The sequence below is a fragment of the Eurytemora carolleeae genome, unplaced genomic scaffold (genome assembly GCF_000591075.1).
Source record: "Eurytemora carolleeae unplaced genomic scaffold, Eaff_2.0 scaffold40, whole genome shotgun sequence".
NCBI lineage: Eukaryota > Metazoa > Arthropoda > Copepoda > Calanoida > Temoridae > Eurytemora > Eurytemora carolleeae.
In genome coordinates, this window is record NW_019396035.1 from 569,406 (window position 1) to 591,491 (window position 22,086).

At 37.8% G+C, this 22,086-nt stretch overlaps 2 protein-coding genes across 2 annotated transcripts; both read right to left on the bottom strand.

Annotated features, from left to right (window-relative positions):
- Positions 1 to 1,556: 1,556 nt before the first annotated feature.
- Positions 1,557 to 7,462, bottom strand: LOC111698067 (mitochondrial-processing peptidase subunit alpha). The gene is made up of 10 exons (XM_023468305.1): positions 7,144 to 7,462; positions 5,831 to 5,922; positions 5,596 to 5,736; positions 4,990 to 5,196; positions 4,514 to 4,609; positions 3,366 to 3,716; positions 2,999 to 3,131; positions 2,660 to 2,793; positions 1,959 to 2,148; positions 1,557 to 1,700 (listed from the first exon to the last, which is right to left on the bottom strand). Exons 1-10 carry the CDS (start codon positions 7,342 to 7,344, stop codon positions 1,659 to 1,661), a joined length of 1,587 nt encoding a protein of 528 aa, XP_023324073.1. The 5' UTR covers positions 7,345 to 7,462; the 3' UTR covers positions 1,557 to 1,658.
- Positions 7,463 to 7,613: 151 nt separating this feature from the next.
- LOC111698202 (dmX-like protein 2) lies at positions 7,614 to 22,081 on the bottom strand. The gene is made up of 15 exons (XM_023468474.1): positions 21,988 to 22,081; positions 21,446 to 21,609; positions 20,733 to 21,223; positions 20,279 to 20,402; positions 19,637 to 19,813; positions 18,980 to 19,465; positions 17,943 to 18,589; positions 17,529 to 17,658; positions 10,683 to 16,898; positions 10,361 to 10,465; positions 9,884 to 10,033; positions 9,360 to 9,545; positions 8,550 to 8,659; positions 8,196 to 8,383; positions 7,614 to 7,756 (listed from the first exon to the last, which is right to left on the bottom strand). Exons 1-15 carry the CDS (start codon positions 22,058 to 22,060, stop codon positions 7,614 to 7,616), a joined length of 9,390 nt encoding a protein of 3,129 aa, XP_023324242.1. The 5' UTR covers positions 22,061 to 22,081.
- Positions 22,082 to 22,086: the final 5 nt, after the last annotated feature.

Below are 22,086 nucleotides of genomic sequence, written 5' to 3' on the forward strand. Positions count from 1 at the left end.
GGTTTCGCTCTCCGGAAAGTTTTACCCTCTTTTGAGACACTTCAGGCCACATCATTTAATCAGTATCTTGTTGGAAAAATCTTGACTTTAAAGAGTGATCCGTATTAACTTTTTTCCGGTTTGTTGGGAGCGATTCTTCTCGACAAATGTAGTTTTTCAAATCCCTCTTCATCAATCTTTTTTTGTGTAAACTTTGTGTTTTATTAGTTCTACTCGTTCTACGGTTAAAGAGAAACCTTATGTCAAAGAACATTTTAGTCAAAAGTTTTCTTCGATTTTAGGGAAAGGGTATTTTTTACACTCATTGTCAACTTTAAAGAAAACATTCAAGCGATCTTGTTTATCAGTTTATGTGACGTTAAAATACAGATGTTACGGATAGCTTATTATGTGAAATGGGTCTGTGTCAAGATTGTATAATAAGGTTGGTAATTCTCGATGCGCTCTAATGTACGGAAAATATAGTCTCCTAAGATTGAAAGAAAAAACCTCACATAACGAAATAAAAACCAAATATGATGTCACCTGGCCCCTATAAGCAGTGACGTCATAAGAGGGGTTTAACTATTTTTTAATTTCACAGTAACCAACCTTATTGTACAAACTTGGTCTGTGTATACTTCATTGGACTAGTTCATAAGTTGAGTGAGAAATCATCTTCCTATTCCACAATTCTATAGGTCCTACTGTAAGAAATCAAAGACTTTTTTCAGTAACCTCTTACTTTTCATGTTTATTGGGAAAGCTTGTACTGGGACAAAATATGTACATTACGTCACTGTGTTTAAAAGTGAAATGTTTCATTCTCTTCGTTCCGAAGACTAAATATTACGCAGTTGCTGAGGGGAAACTTCTGAGGCCATTCCTTCCACAAACTACATTGGTCGACAACTTGACGTCTCCTATATTGGTCGTCAAATGTACGGAGAAATATCTATCAAATAAGAGAGACATCTAGCGGCCAACATATATCGTCCCCAAAGTACGCGAAGTACACGACCACTTTCTATGGAGAGAACGGGCTCCGAGGTACTACTGACAAATAAATAGTGTCAAGACTTAATTGAGTTATTTTCGACTGGCATGTGTCAAGTTGACCAACATTTTTAGATTCCAAGTTATGTAAATTATATTTTCAAAAGATTTTCAGGAAAGTAATACGAGGTCCCAAAGTCGTACCTCTAACGTGACATATTGATTATTGATCTTCTCTTTAGTGGAGTGTATACATTGTACATTAATTAGGAATACAATTTATAGATATGAAACACCATTTATCAGTCTTATGTGAAGCCTTTGGACAACACAACAAGGAAACCTAGCTTTAATGTTGATCAGAAACTAAATAAAGGGTTAAAACTATTATACATTTACAGTGTCTATAAAAAGTCCCGTAGTAGATAGACCATTTTAGACAAAAAATTATTTATAAAAGATGTCGGATCTATATTCGATAACGACTGCAAAATAAATAGCTATGCAATTTAAGATGGATAAGATTTAATTGAAAACATAACAAAACAACATAAATATTCTAAAAAATATCAAAATAAATATCCAAGGTTTGAATTTTTATATCTCTGCAATGAATCTGTTTTGTTTGTGAAGTTGAATAACGATGTAACAAGGTTCGTTTAGTCTCAAAATCTAATTCCGTTTCATCTGAACATACCGGCAAACTTTCTTCGGGGCAACAAACCCTGAAATAATTGCATCCATTTTAATAAATGAGAATTAATTAAATGATATTGTTGGTATTGGTAAATTTGATAACCTAAATATTTATTTTTATATAAAAAATAATTTTAATGTCAGTCAGAATTTTTTAGTCTTTCTTTTTCAAATATGACAACCTGCCAAAGTTTGTCTTAATCGCTCTTATTTTCATAAATAAACGACATTTGTGAATCGTTTAGGACAATTCTTAATTGTAACACGGAAAAACTGATTATAAAAACCTGTTTATCGAGTAGACCGAGTTCAATATCATTGAAGCTGGGTAGTTTCTTCAAGGTTCCAATTCCTGCCAAACTAACTTTAGACGCGAGCATTTTCTCTCCGATTCTGTTAATATCGTCCCGGGTAACACGGTCGATTAGATGGATAAAATGTTGAGGAGGTTTTCTATGTCCTTGAGCCAGAACCTGTCTAAACAAATATTCATAAACAAACAACTTAAATAACTTAATTTTTATTTTTACTTTTATACGACACTTAATTCTTACTTGATTTTTATGATTTAGGGTATAAAATCAAACAACTAAAACAACTTAAGTTACTACTACCCTTTTTTGTATTTATTAACTCATTTCAACTGTTTTTATATTTAAATGTGTTTTTAAATTGAAAACAATTGGTGGCAAAAAGTATATTTTTTTTGTTGCATATCCTTGTTAATTTAAAAAAGGTAAGCCAGTCTTTAGAATTATTGAAATGTATCCTTAAAGAGACAGTTTCCTATTGTTACAATGGAAAACTTTTTAGAATTTAACACTTTTCTGTTCAGAAAAATGACATTATCTTTCACATTTTTGATTACATTAAGGTTTCAAGGGAACCGCTGTAAATTTGGAATTATTATCTTTGCGCTAGTCCCTTCAAATCCAAAATTTTGACCAATTGCAAAATCTTCCTCTATAGTTTAGATTTAAAAAAGTACCTTGCAACATCCTCGAATATGACTGGTCTAGACTCTAGGTTCATTAACAGCATAGATTTAAGCTGAGTTTTAGCTCGGTTAAGTTCAGAATCTGATATTTGTCCTGTGATTGCAACCAATTCACGAACCAAAACCTAACAGAAATCTTTTTAAATCGTGGAACTTTTAATCTCCGAAACTAAATATTTAAATATCGTCATTTTATCAAATAAATTACCATTTCTTCAAAAGGCGTTTTTTTTCATAGAATTTCCTCTGTAGCTTAAAAACCCTTGATATACATTGTATTTTGTATATCAAGGTTTCTTGTAAATGTGTTAGAAGTTGTTTACAACATACCTGGACTAGGTCCCCGAGCTGGGATGGATGTGCTGACGCATTTATGCAAAATATTCCAGAATCATTGTACGCATGATTGTACGCTGTAGCACTATACATCCAGTGATACCGATTCAGTACGTGCGTATACAATCTAAAAAATGTAATATTTAAAATAATTTAAAATACATGTAAAACAATCGAAATATACACATTGAGAACTACTTTAAAAGATATTAAAACAACTTCACTACCAACAAATCCTGTTCAGAACTCTCCCGAAAGCAGTTAAAAAAAAACCCCGCCCTATAGAAATAATAAAAAAAGCCAATTGATAATTCAAATTGCAATTTAAAAAGTTCTTAAATAATATTTTTAATAATCAAACCTTGTATACATCCCCTTGCCCGGTCCTCCAGCTGAGAATGAACCTCCTCCTCCCATCAACATGTTGAGAACACAGAAAGGTATAAAGTCTGGATCCTGGTGTCCTACACTCTGTAGACCCAGGACAACATGTCCTAGCTCTGGCATAGGAGTAGGACCCAGTGATACAGAGGACAGATCCTTCTCAACCAGGCAGTGTCCTCCTGTATACTGAGCAACGGAGGAGTCAGTGATGATTTTAGTGAGGTTTTCTTTAGCCCAGATTGGAGGTTTATCAACAAAATATTTCTGAACGTGTTCGACTAGATGATCATGATCCACTCCTACTCCTGCTACAACCGTTCTCTCAGGTCTGAAAAACATAAAGTACATTTTTAAATATGAAATTATTAAAATTCACAACGATAATTTATTTATAGCTAATACGTCAATAAATTTGTTTAAAATCCGCCATATAGGCCATACTGAAGGACATTTAAGAGATGAGGTTGAACCTGTGGAAGGCGGAGATGTAAAAGTAAAAGGTTTAACCTGGGGAAGGCGGAGAGGTAAAAGTAAAAGGTTTAACCTGGGGAAGGCGGAGAGGTAAAAGTAAAAGGTTCAACCTGTGGAAGGCGGAGATGTAAAAGTAAAAGGCTTAACCTGGGGAAGGCGGAGATGTAAACAGTAAAAGGTTTAACCTGGGGAAGGCGGAGATGCAAAAGTAAAAGGTTTAACCTGTGGAAGGCGGAGAGGTAAAAGTAAAAGGTTTAACCTGTGGAAGGCGGAGAGGTAAAAGTAAAAGGTTTAACCTGTGGAAGGCGGAGATGTAAAAGTAAAAGGTTTAACCTGTGGAAGGCGGAGATACAAAAGTAAAAGGTTTAACCTGGGGAAGGCGGAGAGGTAAAAGTAAAAGGTTTAACCTGGGGAAGGCGGAGATGCAAAAGTAAAAGGTTTAACCTGTGGAAGGCGGAGAGGTAAAAGTAAAAGGTTTAACCTGTGGAAGGCGGAGATGTAAAAGTAAAAGGTTTAACCTGGGGAAGGCGGAGAGGTAAAAGTAAAAGGTTTAACCTGGGGAAGGCGGAGAGGTAAAAGTAAAAGGAAGGCGGAGAGGTAAAAGTAAAAGGTTTAACCTGTGGAAGGCGGAGATGTAAAAGTAAAAGGTTTAACCTGTGGAAGGCGGAGAGGTAAGAGTATAATGTTTTCCTACTGATGGATCCAATATTCTCCTGAGGACAGATCTTAGGCAGACCCAGAGTATTTCCTCTGGAAAACATAAAAACAATCTTTTTGTTGAAAATCCATACTTTTGTCAGGTGGACTGATTAAGTTAGCCAATAGTCAAAGCAAATTTTGAGTTTGAAAAAACCCTACATTGGGTTTCTGAAATATGTAGTACTGGCTTAGGAACCCAGCTTTGCCTAGGAACTAAATGTTCTCTTAAAAATACTTAAAATTTAAAACATTAAAAACATTCCCATGGTTCTACCGAGTTCCCCATTTAAAACTTGATGCTTATTGGTCCACGGGTCCATGAGTTATGATCGGACAGGCAGACTGAAACAGAGATAACTACTTTATATTATTATGTAGATATAGATACGGTGATTACAATGATGATGTAACCAAAAACTAAGTTTATGTTCCTGAAAGCTGCAGCATGAATCTGTTCTACTAGGAGAGGTTCCTGATCAGGACGCATCCCTAGATCCTCCAGCTCAAACCTGATCATCATCTCACACATCTCCATCTCCTCGTCTGTAAAAAGAGGTCGGAGGACAACCTCTCCAAGGATTTCAATGGTCTCCTCCAACCCCCGGCTATCCACACTAGAAGCGTACAGGAAAATGTCCCTGAAACAATTTAAATTTCAAGAAGATTATTTCAAAACTCTAATGAACTCTTTTATTTCGACTGCGAAGATCCTAGTTAGTAAGTGAGTAATATAAAGTTAAAACATCATGTCACCATCAATGAAAAAGTACACGAATTCTACAGGATGCCGTAAAGGTTTCTGAAGTCTTTTTTTATGATTTTTAAAAGTTTATGAGTAAGTCATAGTTTATGGCTTTTGGTCCGGAGGAGGTCTTTTTTCAAATGCATAAAAAACCCTAACTGACTTTTTCGGGTCACTCTAGTTTATTCATGACAAAGATTTCTCTTGTTAACTTATACTGTATCGTGAGGCAACGCGAATTAATCCAGTAAACATTGGACATGCTTTCGTTCTAATTTCTTTGATTAATTATCACCTTGTGGATTGACAATCACAGATTCCTCCAAACTGTTCAAGTTTATGCAAGATCTCGTCTTTGCTATTAAATTTAGATGTTGCATTGAAGGCGAGTTTCTCCAGGTAGTGAGATATACCGCTAGGGAAGGCAACTTCATACCTGAATAGGTAAACAATTAGGAGACACTCACAGGACAAAATCCGGAAATGAAAACAATATTCTGGAAAGACACTAAATAAATATTATAACATACCTGGACCCAGAGTCTATGCAGACTCCTACAGTACAAAACTGTCCATATTTGGGCTGAGAGGCAACCCTGATACCATTCTCCAGGGTTGTAACCTATACAGTATACAATATATTTAGGATGAGAGGCAACCCTGATAACATTCTCCAGGATTGTAACCTATACAGTATACAATATATTTAGGATGAGAGGCAACCCTGATACCATTCTCCAGGATTGTAACCTATACAGTATACAATATATTTAGGATGAGAGGCAACCCTGATACCATTCTACAGGGTTGTAACCTATATAGTATACAATATATTTAGGATGAGGGCATCCCTGATACCATTCTCCAGGGTTGTAACCTATACAGTACACAATATATTTAGGATGAGAGGCAACCCTGATAACATTCTCCAGGATTGTAACCTATACAGTATACAATATTTTTTTGCTGAAAAGCAACCCTGATATTATTCTCAAGGGTTAGAACCTATAAAGTATACAATATATTTAAAATTCGGCGATGGTGATGAAAGGCAACCCTGATAACATTCTCCAAGGTTGTAACCTATACAGTATACAATATGTTTAGAATGAGAATCAACCCTGATGATATTCTCCTGGGTTGTAACCTATACAGTATACAATAAAATTATGCAACCGTAGACGCAACTGTGATACTATTCAAGGGTCCTGTACACTAATACACAATAAAGATAAAACTAGACTTTAAGGGCGCCTCGTGCCCATCTTGGATTTTAATTTAAATAATTTCTCAAGTTTAGCTATTTTTGGGGTTGATTTTAAAATATCGGATTTTTTTTAAGGCAAATATCTTAAATTATGACCATCCATAACCCTTCCCTTGAGTCATGAGAGGTCCCCCAAACAAACAAATTTAGATATAGTCTGCTGTAATGTTTTCCTTTTTTATCAAATCATACTTTGCAGGCATGGCTTCAGGCTCCTAAATAAGTGTTTGAGTTTAAAGTCTATCCCACATTCGGGGTTTTCAGCCCGATCTCTACCAATAAAATGTTGTTATTTTCTTAAAGTTGTTACATCCCCTGATATTATTATTATTATTATTAAAGGACAACCCATCATTCAATGAAATAGGGGTCGGCGCTCCTGATATAGGACAAAAAATTAAGTAATTTAGTAAATTAAGTATACATTTTCATTAAGTGTCCTTTTTTCTTAAGAAAAAAATCAAACAATTAAAATGCTAACCTACGACAGATTTGTATTGAGATAATAAACTTATCGATATAATTATTTTTGTTGGTTTTGTTTATGATCAATATTCGTTCTAGTTATCATTCCACCTTAGTATCCGGAGAGTTACGTTCCGCTTTAATAAAAGCGGCAACATTGAGTCCAGGTAAGGGTTCGGACAAAGAGGTTCTTGCTGCCACAGACTGGGTTGATGTCGGTGGGGCAGTGTTCCGACTTCGACGACAAACCCTCTGTGTTGTACCCTTAAAGCTCGGCGAAAGTATTGTCTGCACAGCTCTCTGAAAACTCATTGTTCTGAAAATCGAGGGAAATCGGTAAAAGCGCAGATAATAGTTTAATAATACGATATAAATGGCAAACAATGGATTAAATAGAACATTATGGAAAAATTAGCAGTGTTACATTAGAACACAATTATGTTCCTGAAAGCTGCAGCATGAATCTGTTCAGTTCGGATAAAAATTGAGGTTTATCAACTTGTAGGAGCACATTCCTTAACTTGACCCTTTAAACTCTATAACATTAAAAAGAAAAAAAATGAAGAATTACTGGACTCTTTTTAGCCATTCGGATGTATTGTAATGTACAACGTGCATGCGTAATAAAATAAAATAAATGTAAACCTGGCATGCTCTCCATGGAATGAATGCAGAACCTTGTGATGAACCAGATCAAACACTTTTATATCTCCGTCAGCAGATCCTGAAAACAAGGTATATTTGATATTTTTACAATGAGAAACTTAAATAATGAAAACGTCTTAAACTTCTGCTTAGAGCAGAAAACTTTAGAATTGGATATCAAGATCGATGCTTGATCTCTTCTTTTTACTCATCTGCAGATTAATATAATCTTAAATTAATATCTGAGAATGTGTCTCATCTGCAACCAATCGGAGCCTTGATCGTAGAAACCGAACAGCCAATCAGGAGCCAAGAAAATTTAAACTTTGGTGCGCGATTAATGAGAGAACTCTCATTGGTCCAAACCCAGCAGTGATATAAAAAAGAGAGGATTAAGCAGAAAATCTAAAGTGTCGACAGTAGATACAGATATTTAGCACTCGGGATTAGGGAATCCAATTCTAAAGTTTTCAAATAAGTTAAACTCCTAAATTCAAACTTGTTAAATGAAATGTCACCTGTAGCAAACATTGTCTCTCCGGCGTCAAGACACATAGTTTTCACCGCAGAATCATGAGCCTTGAATGCATGAAGTAGTCTGGCCTGTCTGATATCCCAGACATTGACTAAACCCTTCTTTCCAGCTGATATCAGAATCTGGTGCTGGGTAGCGTGTATCAGACTTGAGGCACCAGCCTCATGGCAACTTGAAACAAAAACACTATTGTCGCAAATAAAAGGTTTAAGAAAAGATATTAAATTGTAATATTGCACTCAACTATCATTCTTAGGAAACTCGGTTATTAGTTAAAGCATTAATACGACTAATTAAAATCATAAATAAAATATTTTCTTTATATAAAAATTCTTACTGGAATGATTGGACACAAGCTCGCTTGCTGGGCATCAATGTATCCCAAAGAGCAACATTCCTCCCGTCACTACTGTGTCCTGCACTAGCCAGTAAACTGGAACTGCCGCCCTTGATAAAACAGATCAATTAACAAAAACAAACATTTTTATATTTCTACAGACAGAGACCTTTTTATTTGGAAACTTTAAGTAATTAAACCAAAGTACAAGAGAGGTGAAAGCAGATGATCTGTACTTTTGTCCAGAGTAAACATTTCATGTAAAACTATATGTCCACTGTTAAGCTTGTTTTATCCTATATTTTATATATAGTTCTTAACTAAAACTTAAACTAAAGTTCTATTCTGTGTTAAAGCTTTGAAACTGTGTACATTGGAAGGCGTGTTGGTCGAAGAGCCGGGACGGTACATCCTAGACTTGGCCATAACTTAATACAGTTCCGTCCGTGGGGCTAACGGAGAGTGTAAAACTATAAATATATCTATTTGGTTCAAGAACTCGCCAATAAGGGAATCATGGCAGACATAAATTTTGTTAATTGTTATTAATTATTGAAAATTACTTTACAGGGAAGTTCAGGGAATTTTACTTTAACAAGGATTCCCAAACCAAATTTTAAATTTCCCAACGAAATAGTCACACACAATTTTATCGTCTTGAGATGAAAATGCGCGAAGTTTTTTTATGAAAACTTTGCTGAGTGGAATGTTATTTCACTCAGTAGTTATTTGTCACGAAGGACAGTTAAATGACTTTACATCCCGCTGCTGGGGGAATAATAGTTAGGTAAAATTTAAAATGAACCGAACCTGGAAGACTAAATCTGCGCAGTTCTTGGTAAACATCTCCAGGTTTAGATAGGGCTGAGCAGTATTGTTCGCCTGCCACAGAGAGACATTTCCGTCCCCGTCCGATACTCCGAACTTGTTTCCTTGCTCGGAGAAAACAATCCTGTTCACTCGAGCGAATACGCTGGATTGACGAACTGTGGTAACCTTTAAAAAAAATTTTTATTGTTGATTGACCAACATTTTCTGAAATAGTTTTATTTACATCCACCCCACACTATTGAAATATTTTTCTTCGTCAACACTTTGGAATTCGACTACTTATCATCAACAATGACCCCCCCCCCCCCTAAATAAACACATTTTTTCACTCAAATTTGACAAACTTGATCAAGAAAACATTTTGTGCAACAATCTAGATTGGTTAAGCTGAAGATAAAATTCGGCGAGATTTCACCAAATTCATAAAAATATCTTTTAATTCTGCTTCCTAACTAATTTTTATTTTCATTCCAAGGAAAGTATATTACTCTCCCCCGTCTTACATGTTGGTTATGTGACCACTCCCAGAGAAGAACTGAACCATCCTGTCCTCCACTAAGATAGAGAGGAAGGTGAGGATGAGCACAGAGTCTTCGAACCCCGTCCTGACGATGGCGTTTTACTACTGGAGATGTTCGAACTCCCTGGGAAACCTTAAACATAAGTTTTAATAAGCATGTCTAGAGAGTTTCTTGTTTTCAAAAAATCAATTTCTGTCGTATTTTCTAAAATCTATTTTTTTATTCGATTTACAAACTCTTTTTGACAGTAATTTATAACGCATTTGGTAAGTTTTCTTTTTTAAAAAATAACGCTTTATGATCTAAAACCTAAATATATACTTTGCTCGTCTTTATGTCTGTTTGTTTGTATCCAAAAACGTCAAAAAACAAAAGCATAAGTTCAGCTACAAGAAAACAAACAATAACTTAAAAAAGAAATATAATCCAGTTCATTGTTTTTATTTGTTATATATTAACCTGACAGGATGAGTTTGAAGGAGAAACTGATGAGTGTCCTGCTCCTCCGCTGAAACCGGAGATAAACTGGAACGGATCTCCGGGAGGAACCATGAAATTATTTCCCTAGAAATACTAGTTTAAGACAACTCAATATTTACAATGTCGTTAGTTTTATTTTTCTTGATTCCCCATTCCTCAAAAATTGTATAAACTTAACAGTGTAAAAAAATGTATTTTGTGAAACTTAAGTTGTTTTTTTTGTGTGGAAAAAAATGGGGGTTAAAGCGACAATAAACAAAGATTTACAAAATATTTGTTATGTTAATTTAAAAAGGTAAACCTTAGAAGTATGAAGTCCTGAAGCTTCTTGCATCTTGAGAATATCAAACTCTGCCTCGTCCTCCGACCTATCAGACCAAGAGGATGGGTGGAGGAGAAGAGCCATGTTAATCTCTAGAATCTCTCGAGGTGTTGAAACTGCGACTAGGCCTCCGGACACCTTGTTTAAACAGAATGCTGTCAGGTTATCTGGATCCTTGTGAATGATCTTCATCTGTCCAACAGATTCTTCATGATTAATCTCATCTCCGTTCCTGCTCTCTCTATCCTCCATCCTCATTTGAGAAATCGACATTTTCCTGCTTTTCCCAAATATGTATCGGATAAAGATGGGTTGAACACTCTCCTGATGAACAAGATATTTCCAGAGTCGTTTAATAGCTCCTAGTCCCTGACCCTTACTGGAGAACGGAGTATTAGAGGGTTCAAGCATGGCTTTATACTTGTTTATGAGAGGACCGGAGGCCTGAGCATCAGGGAAACAACCCGGGATATAATTATCCGGAGGTTTACCATCTCTCATTAACCTCTCAGTAACAACCTCGGCCCACTTTTCTGTAGTTCTCAGGCATTTGTAAACAAGAGAACTAGTTATAGGAAGCTCAGACAACTCTATACCTGCAATAGACAGGAATTTCTCAATGTTCTTCTGCGCTATACTAAGAACTGTTAATCTTAGGATTGCCCAGGAGTAACTATTTGGGTTGCTATGCTCCAAGTTTTCAGATTTTACTGGAACATTGGAGAAAGGATCATCATCTTCATCCTCTAATTCATCAATGTCGTCTTCTTGGTCCGACTCTTCGGCAGAATCATAATCCATACTGCTCATGTTTGCATCTAATGTGGGTTTGGACAAAAGTTTAGCAACAAGAGAGGATTCTGGAGGGAAGAATTCTTCTCTTGTCGCAGGTTTCCTGTTGTTGAGTGTATCCTGAGCTGAATCCTGTGGAGGGGATCCGATCTGTACATTGAGTAATTTCATGTTTAACTTTATCCTTTGCTTGGTAATATTTGTCACGGTGTTAATCCCAGAGGAGAGAATATTCTCCGCCATATCCTGACCCTCCTTCATCAGAGGAGAGTTTACGGAGGTTTCTACCTTCACAATCTTCTTACTCCCGCCTCCGAAGACTTGTGTCCAACCGTTCTGTGTTGGAACCTGACTAATCAACCTATACAGAACATGACAGTCACATGTACTGAGAGCGTAGAGAAGTAAGCTCATGTACACAGCTACATAGGTTTCACAGAGCAGTACACACAGATTGGGTGTATCATCATCCTTATCTCTATCTAGAAGAGCACGGAGAGAAGTTACTCCCGGCCATTTTGAAGGTTCGGTAAACACTTGGCTTACATCTTCCATAGCTGAGGATCTACGGTTTCCAATGGAGAACATAAGATAGGAATCTTGAACAACATTGCTGATTCTACCAATAGCATCCATTCCTGGAGCTTTCCTTAACTCCTCAGACAGCTTGGATCGACTTATGTTGTCGGAGTCGCACAAGGACTGATAAACACAAGATGAGAGAGCGATAGATAGATCTCTAATGAGAAGAATGGAAGGAAACCTACCGGAGTCTGGAGCTGGTAGAGGTTTATGACAACAGATCTGGTAAAGTATATCATGAGAGAAGGACTGAAGATAATGAACAGGATCAGTAATAACAGTTTTCTGCTGTGCAATACAAGCGGAGAGAAGTGGAAGTGTGGTTGGGAAAGGAAGTGGAGAGAGGAGCTGATGCTGGGTTTGTTCCTGCTGCAGTTCCTGGAGAAGAAGAACTAGTTCCATTCGTACATTAACTAGACCCCCGCCATTAGCTCCATGAAGACCGCAATAGCTGTGAAGAGTTCTGAGCAAGGTTTGGTTAGCTGCCAACCATTTCTTTCTCCTTGAAACTCTGAGAAGACGAGTTTCAAAATCAATCTTCTCATTCATTATTACTTGGTGCAGAGCGGGTGCTTCTGCGGAATGCTTAGATTCATCCAGAGAGAGATTAAGAGCTTTATCAGGTTCATTTGCTAGTTCTACACCGTTATAATTGCACAATTTTTTCAAAGCTTCAACTTCTTTTTCCAACCAAACATAGAGCTGATACCTGATCAAACCTCCGTCAGATTCGAACCCTGTAGCCAGGGTACTCAACTCCTCCATCATAATCTTCAAGCAGGCCGTAAACTTCATCTGCTGGGCAATGATATCTATCACTGGTTTAGATTCTGTTGCAGGAGCCGCTTCTTCAGTATGGAAGGAAACAGATTTACCCTGATTAAATAGTTTTTTCTTATCCTCCTCAAACTCGGAGTCATTATCATCATCATCCTCACTCCACTCTAGCTTCAGCTCATCGTCATCATGACCAGGTTTAACAGTCTCCGCTGGACCCCAATCCAAACCAAACTCATCAGATTTGGTCGGAGCAGTTTCTTTGGTAGGACTAACACTGCTCAAATTACCCCAATCCAGAGCATTCTCATCCAACCGTCCTGATTGCATGATATCATGATGACTTTCCTTGCTCTGCTCACGAACAACCTCCTTCTTGGTTTCTGTTACAGAAACTCTAGCAGGGAGTTTAGAGAGAACGTCTAGAGCAAGAGCAGGACACCCACCTCGTAGATGAAAGTTTGCAGTGGAGAAATATAGTTTCCTCTCTAGGGGAGAAACTGAATCTTCAATCAGAACTGATCCGCCTTCCATGCTTCCCTTCTTAAACCCGGAGAGCATTAGAGCCTTATTCTTATCCTCAGAGTTTTTACTCAGCTTGTGTCGGATAATCAACGGATGAGTTCGTAAATAAACGTAGAAATTGAAAACCATGGGATCAGCCTCTGAGGTCTTTATCGGAAGAGGATATTTCTCATCTAAGACATAACTAGGATGATCATTCCCAACATTCCTCTCCATCAGAGTGGTAAGACTAGAGTCATACTCCTTCAAGATCCAGTGTCCAATAGATCTAAGGAACGGATCAGGATGCGCCAAGTTTCTTGAATACTCTCCGGCTTCGGTAAAACCTAAAATCTTATCCTTGATAATATCCTGAACACAGACAGGATGGGTTTCAGTTACTCCATCATACAACCGACCAACTAGGATTGCCAGCTGGATATCTTCTAGCTTAGAAACAATAATCTCCATTGCATCCTTTAAGCTGCCACTGAGCAGGAAGAAAGCTGCAGCGTGCAGAAATCTTTGTTTTCCCATCAGAGCAAATGCATTTTTCAACGCTGCTTTCCTCCACCTTTCCTCATTGAAATCATTTTTGAAAAACTGCGTCATTTTATCATCCTTAATGGAACGGAATAGACCCCAAACAAGAGATTTCTTCTTCATTGCCAGATAATATAAAGCTGCGTCCAGGGGTTCCTGGTTCTTTTGAAACGAAGCTTTAGCAAGATTCTCAACAAGTTTTCTCAGAGTAACATTGCTACGGAGCCACCAGGCTACTCCAACCTCTCTCAGTTCACTCCAGGTCGGATTACCCCTGGAAACACAAGGGATTAAACTCACCAGTTCCTCCTCACTCTCGGAGTGAAATGCCCATATGATGTTACTGGAGTTAAGCCCAGCTTTTGCTACACTACTCCTCTGAGATAAGGGAAGACATCTTTGAAGATAACAATAATGCTTCATGGCCAGGAGGAAGCGAAGTCCACAATCATCCAAAGAATCAAGAGAAATTTCTCCTTTCCCAGTGCTTCCCAGGTTTGTTTCCTTTGAAATAGCTGATTTAGCCGCATCGATAGCAAACCTCTCCGCTATATCAACATTGCAGGATGCAACTGTATCCGCAAGCGCCATCAGGTGCATTTGATCCAGACTTGTAAGTCCAGGCAGCTGGGAGTGAGTTAGAAGTTTAGATAAAACCCGAGCCTGTCTTGGACCAAAAAAGGACAATCCTTGCTTCTCATTAGACATGGAGAGCCGTCGTTGTCTGACAAATGAATCCTCGTCCTCTAGGTTTAAATTGAAATCCATGTCTCCTTCTACAACACTGTCGGAAAAGAGTTCATTATATTCCTGGGTTTCAACATTAGAAGATCCTTTCTCCTTGTCTGCTTCTAGCAGCATCCAGAGAGGGAGCGGAGATATAGCATAAACCTCAGCATGATCAATCAATTGATCTTCCGGCATCGCAGAGGTTGAACTTCTTTGATTATCCCGGATCGGAGACGGAGACCGTCCTTGTCCTCCAATAATTGATAAATTTCTGGATTTTGTCCAATCTTTGGTTTTCTCTGATTCTTGTATTGTGCTGTGTCTGCTTCTTTGTTGCTTTGGGCAAACACATTTGACTAGATGATTCAGGATTGCTTTAACCCAACGTATTTTCCCAGAATGCAGGAGCTCCATCAACTGTTTAGGATGATACTGGGGAAGAACAGGACAGGAGAGATGACTAGCCTCAAATAATCCCATATCTGACATAAACTCTTCTACTCCGCCCCCCATCAACTTCTTGGCTTTCTCAACTGAGTCATTGAAAAATCTTGCATCCGCTCCATATGAGCCTTTCAACCCACCATGAACATTCTTGGGTTTAGTTTCCTGGGAAATAGAAATTAATTCCGTCTCTTTCAGTCTTCTCTGATCATTATCCTCCGCTGAATCTTCTTGAGAGTTTGAAACCTCTGCCTGCCATTGGCTGTACACAGCAACCTCATTATCCATTGCACACATGAGAACTCCGTCCCGAGCCCAGGATACAGACATGGGAAGGGGAGGTAATCCATCAGCAGTTTGGAGTTCTATCCGTCGGAATATCATCCATTTGAGTTCATCTATCAATGGTTGCAAACCAATGGATGAGGATTTCCTGAGTAGAGGTCTTGAAGACTGGGGTTTCTTAATATCCTTCCTGTTCAGTTTACAGGCGTGAGATACGTCAGCAGAAACTGTGGTTAGAAGAAGAACCTTATTTGCAACCGCCACAGTTAAAAGATGACTCCCATCCTCGTTGGAAACCCAATCCAGCTGAACTAGTTGTTTCTGAACTAGGGAGGAAGCACAGGTGTCTCCGAAACCTTCTTTCAGTTTAGATAGAGTTGCTTGACTAGGAACCTGGGGGTGATGATTAGTTGTAGTTTTCCATCCTTCTTCCCTCTCCAGTTTAGAACCTTCATAAAGGTTCTTGTGCAGCTTAGCGAACGCATTATTTCTCCGATCTTGTGGTTGGAAAACTGTCTGATCCACCGCAGGTTCAACTCTTGGAACCTCAATATTTTTCAAAACAATCTTATCCTCCAGGATCCATTCAATACCTCCGGAGCTCTCACATTCATAGATGGAAACAAACAAGTTTACATAACTAGAATTGGAGTGCTTATTTTTTCGGGTAAAACTTTCTCCAGACCTGTAGGCAACAGCAATCCGTCCCGTGTAGGCAGCGGAGACACTGAGAGGGTATCCTGGAACCTCAATAGCAGAGGATATATGTTCCGTCTCCATCTTCCATTCTTCCCACTCGAACGATTCTTCTCCGCCGTCTGAAGTATCTACAACAGTCCAGAATCTGATGATGCTATCCGAGCAGGCTGTTACCAAAAGATAGGGAGCTAAACAAGCAGGATAGATACTGGAGGAGGAGAGATGTCCTGCGGCAGGTACACACTGGATCACCGATACACTCTCCGGTAGGGGGAGCTTCTGAGTGCAAACCTTGGTGCTGGAAATCAGAACTCTTCTTCCTTCATCCTTGGGTTCCTCTTTCATCTCCGGTGAGGGGGATCGTGTTGTGTTTGCACTTCCGTTCTCTTCGGGTTTCTCTGGACTTTCAAGAATCAATTTCCACATGTGCATCAAGGTTGAATTCTCAACCTTCTCCGCTAGAACTACATAGAATATTTCTCTGAACCCGGTCTGATTCTCTCTCAGGTCAACCATAGCCGACATTGAAGACGGGATAAGACCAAGCTTGACCCCGCTCTGTGAACTAATGGATCCATGAACCATCTCATGATGGAATGTGTGGAGAAGGATTGTATTTTGCCAGTTCTGCTGAGTATCCTCTATTTGGTCCAGATCTATCACTACTCCAGGTCTAGCGGAGGACTGGGCAGAGACTATACTGGAGTAAACGCTCTTATAATACTTCTTGTCCTTTGCTGGAGAGGTGCTGGCCATACTGGTTGTAGACCTGTACTTGTTTGCTGAATCTCTGAACGTAGTGTTTAATTCTCCCAGCAGAGAGCGTGCATCTATCACAGCCTAGATAATTACAATTTTGTTTAAAGTGAAGAAAGAACTGTCGTTGTAATTTTAAGTTACTCTCAATTTAAACAGGCCCTTGCCCGATTCACAAAGGTGCCTTTTAAACTTTTTTCCGAATAATAATCAATAATCGTTTTTTTTTACTTACAGTGTTTAAATCTAACAATTTCCTTGTTTTTGTAGCATAAATTCACAAGCCACTTATAAAGAGAACCCATAACTGAAAATTATCAAGCTTTAAAGAGAAAAACATGGATATCTCATTTATCCTTGATCAAACAAAGCTATTATGAGCCCCATTGAAAATCTAGCATGCCACGTTATAAATGTAGTCTCCATTTTTTTACGAGTTGAAAGGAAAGGCAAAAACTGAAAAATATATTTTTTCCTCGGTTTGATGTTTTTGTTAAAGTAATTTAAGGATATAGCTTTAGATAACCATGTCTGTTCATGAATCTATCCAAACAACCCTGTCACATAAAAAAGTAGGATTTTTTTTTTAAAATTTATGAACTTGTATTGCACCTCCGTCTGAGGCCTTTAAAAAAACTCAAAATTTGTATCGGAATTTGCACTATATTCCTTTTAGATTCAAGCACACGCTATTTAATATATTTTTTGTATTACCTGGTAAACCCTGAGACTCTTCCCATCTGATGAAACAAAGCATGCACTGGGAGAGTTGGATAGAGTACCCAGAACTGAAGAAGGGAGCAGAGTAGGGATCCACGCTACATTGGTGAACGCAGAGATTTGTCTAAACAATATTTCAATTAGAACTGGTTTCTAATAGGGTTTAGTATTGACTCTACAATTAACGATAGAGCAAGTTGATCAGAAATAGAAATTGAAATAAATAATGCTCTTGATATTTATAATCATATCTATTATCAAAAGAAAAAAAATGCTGTGAATTATACATGTTCAATGTGTTCTTACAAGAATTCGTCATACTTCACATTATTTGAAGACCACTGTAGTGTCGAGGAAGTTTATAAACTTTGATTTTAATTATTTCATAAATAAAAAAATAAAATCTACCTTGAATTGATTCTTGCAAGCTCAGAGATACCTCCACTACCAGGTTTTGAGATAGGACTGATTGGATCTACTCTCCACAGTATCAGCTCACTACAGAAATTTTCTTCTTTTCTGGGACCTGACGGAGCAGAGCTCATGTTGTGATGAGAAGTTGTAAGAAGGAGGGGAAGGACGGGATGAGGAGTTATCTCATTAACCCTAAACCTATGTCCGTTCACCCTTGCTTTATGACTAATGTTGAGAAGCTGGCAGAATTTAGTATCCGGAGAAAAGGTTACGTCCCACAGGTTCAAGGTTCCGTTCTCATGCTTTGAGATCATGGAGACTATCGGAGAAACATCATACTTTTTTGTTACTGAAACCAATTTCTCTTTTAAATCCTTGTGAGGTTGATGTTCCTCTTCATTATCCTCCCGAGAGCCCGGTTCAGCTGCCTCCATTTCCTCCTTCAGGAGTTGGTTTATATTCAATAAATGTTTAGAGTTGAATATCGCTACGTTACTGCTCATGGTGCTCGCGTCTCCTATAGGTATAGCGTTGGGTATCCTGGAGCTGAAGCTAACCTGAGCTTGTCTAAATGCTCCGGGTTGATATTCATCTAGAAAATCTGCTACCCAGACCAATAAGCTTCCATCCACTGGATGAACCTGAACAATTGTTGTCGATATTACTTTGTCGTCAGTTTATGACATCATGAAGTAAAATTTTAAAAAAAATAATTCTATATTTTCTTTTTTTCCACTTCTAAATTTTCTTTTTCTGTATAGATGAATGCAAACCCAAAATTTGTAGAAATTTCTTATTTGTATTTTAAAATAGATATCACTTATATTTTAGTTTTTAACTCTTCAATTTTGACATAAGTTAAAACTTGATGGGCGTCCACAAGGTTTCTGTTAAGATAAGATCAGTACAAAGAGAAACGGAATTATACCAAATCCTTAATTGAGAGAAAATCTACTTTCGTAGTCGACCCTAGAAAGAAAGGATAGAAATTAAAGAGAAAAAATCTATGAATATTAGAAATATAATCCTACCGAGAAGAGTAGATCCGAGCTCTGGTGCCAACCCTGCAGTAAAACCTCGATTCTCTGGTCCATAGCCTCAGACAGGGTTAGTTGATGAGCCGAGGTGGTGCTGGGTTGGGATATATCCGTCGAGAAGCTTGTTACACTCGGAGTATGAGATATTCCTCCGCCGTGAGAAACTTCCTCCGCCCTAGAACCAATATTCCTGACAGGACTCATCTCTCCTCTATAGGATCTAACATCTCTAGGATCTTGCAATAGTTCCTTCTCTACCACACTATCCTCCCTCTTTAGGGCTACCTTGGCCAGCTCCTGGAGAATCTTCTCCGTCTCCAGGCTAAAATAGATCTCCTTGTTGTTTAGCCAGTGCAGAGAGAACTTGTGAACTACTCCGGAGTTTGAAGAACTGTTCATGGCAGGAACTAGAGGGATATCGGTCAGAGCGTTGATAGTTGCTGCCAGATGAAAATGCATTCCAGAAGACACCCCTGAGCCCTAAATAAGTTTCAGGTTACAAAATTTTTTTTTTAAGTTTTAAAATATCGAATATTTTTCAAGAATCTGACATTCACAATGTTAAAATGTTAGTGCGTAAAGAACTTATAAAATTCAAACATCAGAAAACCCATTAGGATAAACCAACTTAGAGAAAGTTCCTATTCCTACCTGGAAACTTAGATTATGAAAATCATGAACCGAATAGGAAGATGGAAGTGATGGTATCGGAGCTGGAGATCCTCCCTCATTATCTCTCATCATCTTACGTGAAGCAAAATTCTGACGCATGTGCTTCAACCGTTCTATAAACCGTTGTTTCTGCCGATGAGCTCGGAAATGAGGATCCTGGAAGGTAACAAGGAAAATTAAATATCAAAACAAAAAAATAACTGCTTTTTAAAAAAATTGAATCAACAAAAAAACTAAGAAGTGATCAAACCTAGATTTATAAACTATCATCCTATGATCTAAGATAAAAACAATTGTCTATTACACCTACCTGATTATCTACTAGAACTACCTGATTATCTACTAGAACTAGATTATCTACTAAAACTACCTGATTTCTACTATAACTATCTGATTATCTACTACAACTACCTGATTATCTACTACAACTACCTGATTATCTACTTCAACTACCTGATTATCTACTACAACTACCTGATTATCTACTATAACTACCCGATTGTCTACTATAACTACCTGATTATCTGCTACAACTACCTGATTATCTACTATAACTACCCGATTGTCTACTATAAATACCTGATTATCTACTACAACTACCTGATTATCTACTATAACTACCTGAGTAGCTGCTGGATCTATTTGTGTAAGACTAACTAAACCATCGTCCGGAAGAACTGTCTCACACCAGAGTCGGGAGATATTATCCTCACAGTTAGTTACCAGCATATTTGCAACTCCACACCTAGTTAAATCAAGAATACAAAATAGAGTATCAAATCAAATCAAAATGGAGTATCGAAAATAACAAAATGCTGTATCAAGGATATTTAAATAAAGTATCAAGGTCCAAGGATATTAAAATTAAGTATCAAGGATAACAAAATGGAGTATCAACGATATCAAAATGGAGTATCAAGGTGAAAAATAATTACAGCAAATGCCGTGTAATATTCATTGTATATCAAGAAAGAACTTGACCTATCAATTTTTTCCTTAGAAAAAGATTGTCGATGCTCTGGAAACAAAATAAAAATTGGAAAATGCATCATAAGACATTGCTTAAGTCTGTTACCTTGGCATATATTTACTTGTATCCCTCCAGGAGAACCCTGTCACGGGACGAGGATGCGCAACATAAATGAATCCGTAATTCTCACGGTGCTCCTCGGAATCCATAGTCTGGGACGGGAGTAGGAGATGCACGTTCTGGAACCAGATCCGAACCAATCGATCGTTCTTTCCAGCAGTTGCAAACAGGGTTCCGTCCGAGGAGAAGGCAAGGAAAAACACCTGATTAGGAGGACGGATACTCCAGATACAATCCCAGTTCCCGCTCCGGTTCTCGTTCTCGTCCTCGTCTCCTCCGAGAGCAAACCTTGTTCTCTCGTTGTATTTCCACATCTGGAGAATTTCTCCGGCAGTGAGTAATCTTGTCCCTTCATGGTTCCAGGATAAACTTGCGACTTTACATTCTAGATCTAGTTCTCCGGTCTTAACCCACCAGTAATCCAATCCATGCTTGGAGTCCCTCTGCACTAGCGGAGTAGGCTCGAACACACAAACCTAAACCAAATAAGAGATGATTAAGCAAAAAGAGAAATAATAGAAAATTCCAACCCATTCTTTTTGAAGAATTTTAAAAACTTGTCTCGCTTCTTAAAAATTAAGCAAATGTGTAGCTATATTTTTGTTAATTCTTTGAATTTAAAATAAATTTAATATTTTCAGTTTTGTTAAAATAACTAGTGTCTAGTCCCTTAGAAAGAATCTTTAGTTAAATCTGACCTTATTTTCATACGCAACAGCAATCTTCCCTGTGTTGTTGGAAACATCAACACAGGAGATCTGAACGTTGTTGTGACAAATCCCAGGTATAATTTGAACACGCTGGAAGTTGTTTGCTAGGATAGTAATATTGCAGCCAGCAGCATAGGCGGTCAAACGGACTCCTGCATCAAAAGGTCGTAGTAGTTAAGATAGGTCGTACTTTTAAAATTTTGTTTATATTATGCATTCCGAATGGGCACAGGAGATTTTACTGGTATCTTCAAGATTATTATTATGGCAAATGTGATCAAGTTCTTTCAGCATAAACATTAAAATTCCAAATGTAAATTTTTAACAGTAAAACAGGTTTGAAAGGAGTGTATTTTTTGATATTATTTTCAAGACGTTCGAGAAAAATCTTTGAAAATATGTTTCCCCGTTTAATACAAAAATTTGCAAAAATGCCTTTACTTTTCATTTTCTATCAGTAAATCCTTTAATATCTAAAGATTCAAAAAGATTCTTCAAAATTACTTGTGAGCAATATACCATACGCTTACCTTCCACGCTTCCAACTCCGAAAGTTTTGTCCCCGGGGTTACATGCCCCGGTCAGAATCTGATGACATTTCATCTTCTCCTCAAGTTAACATTTTCTCT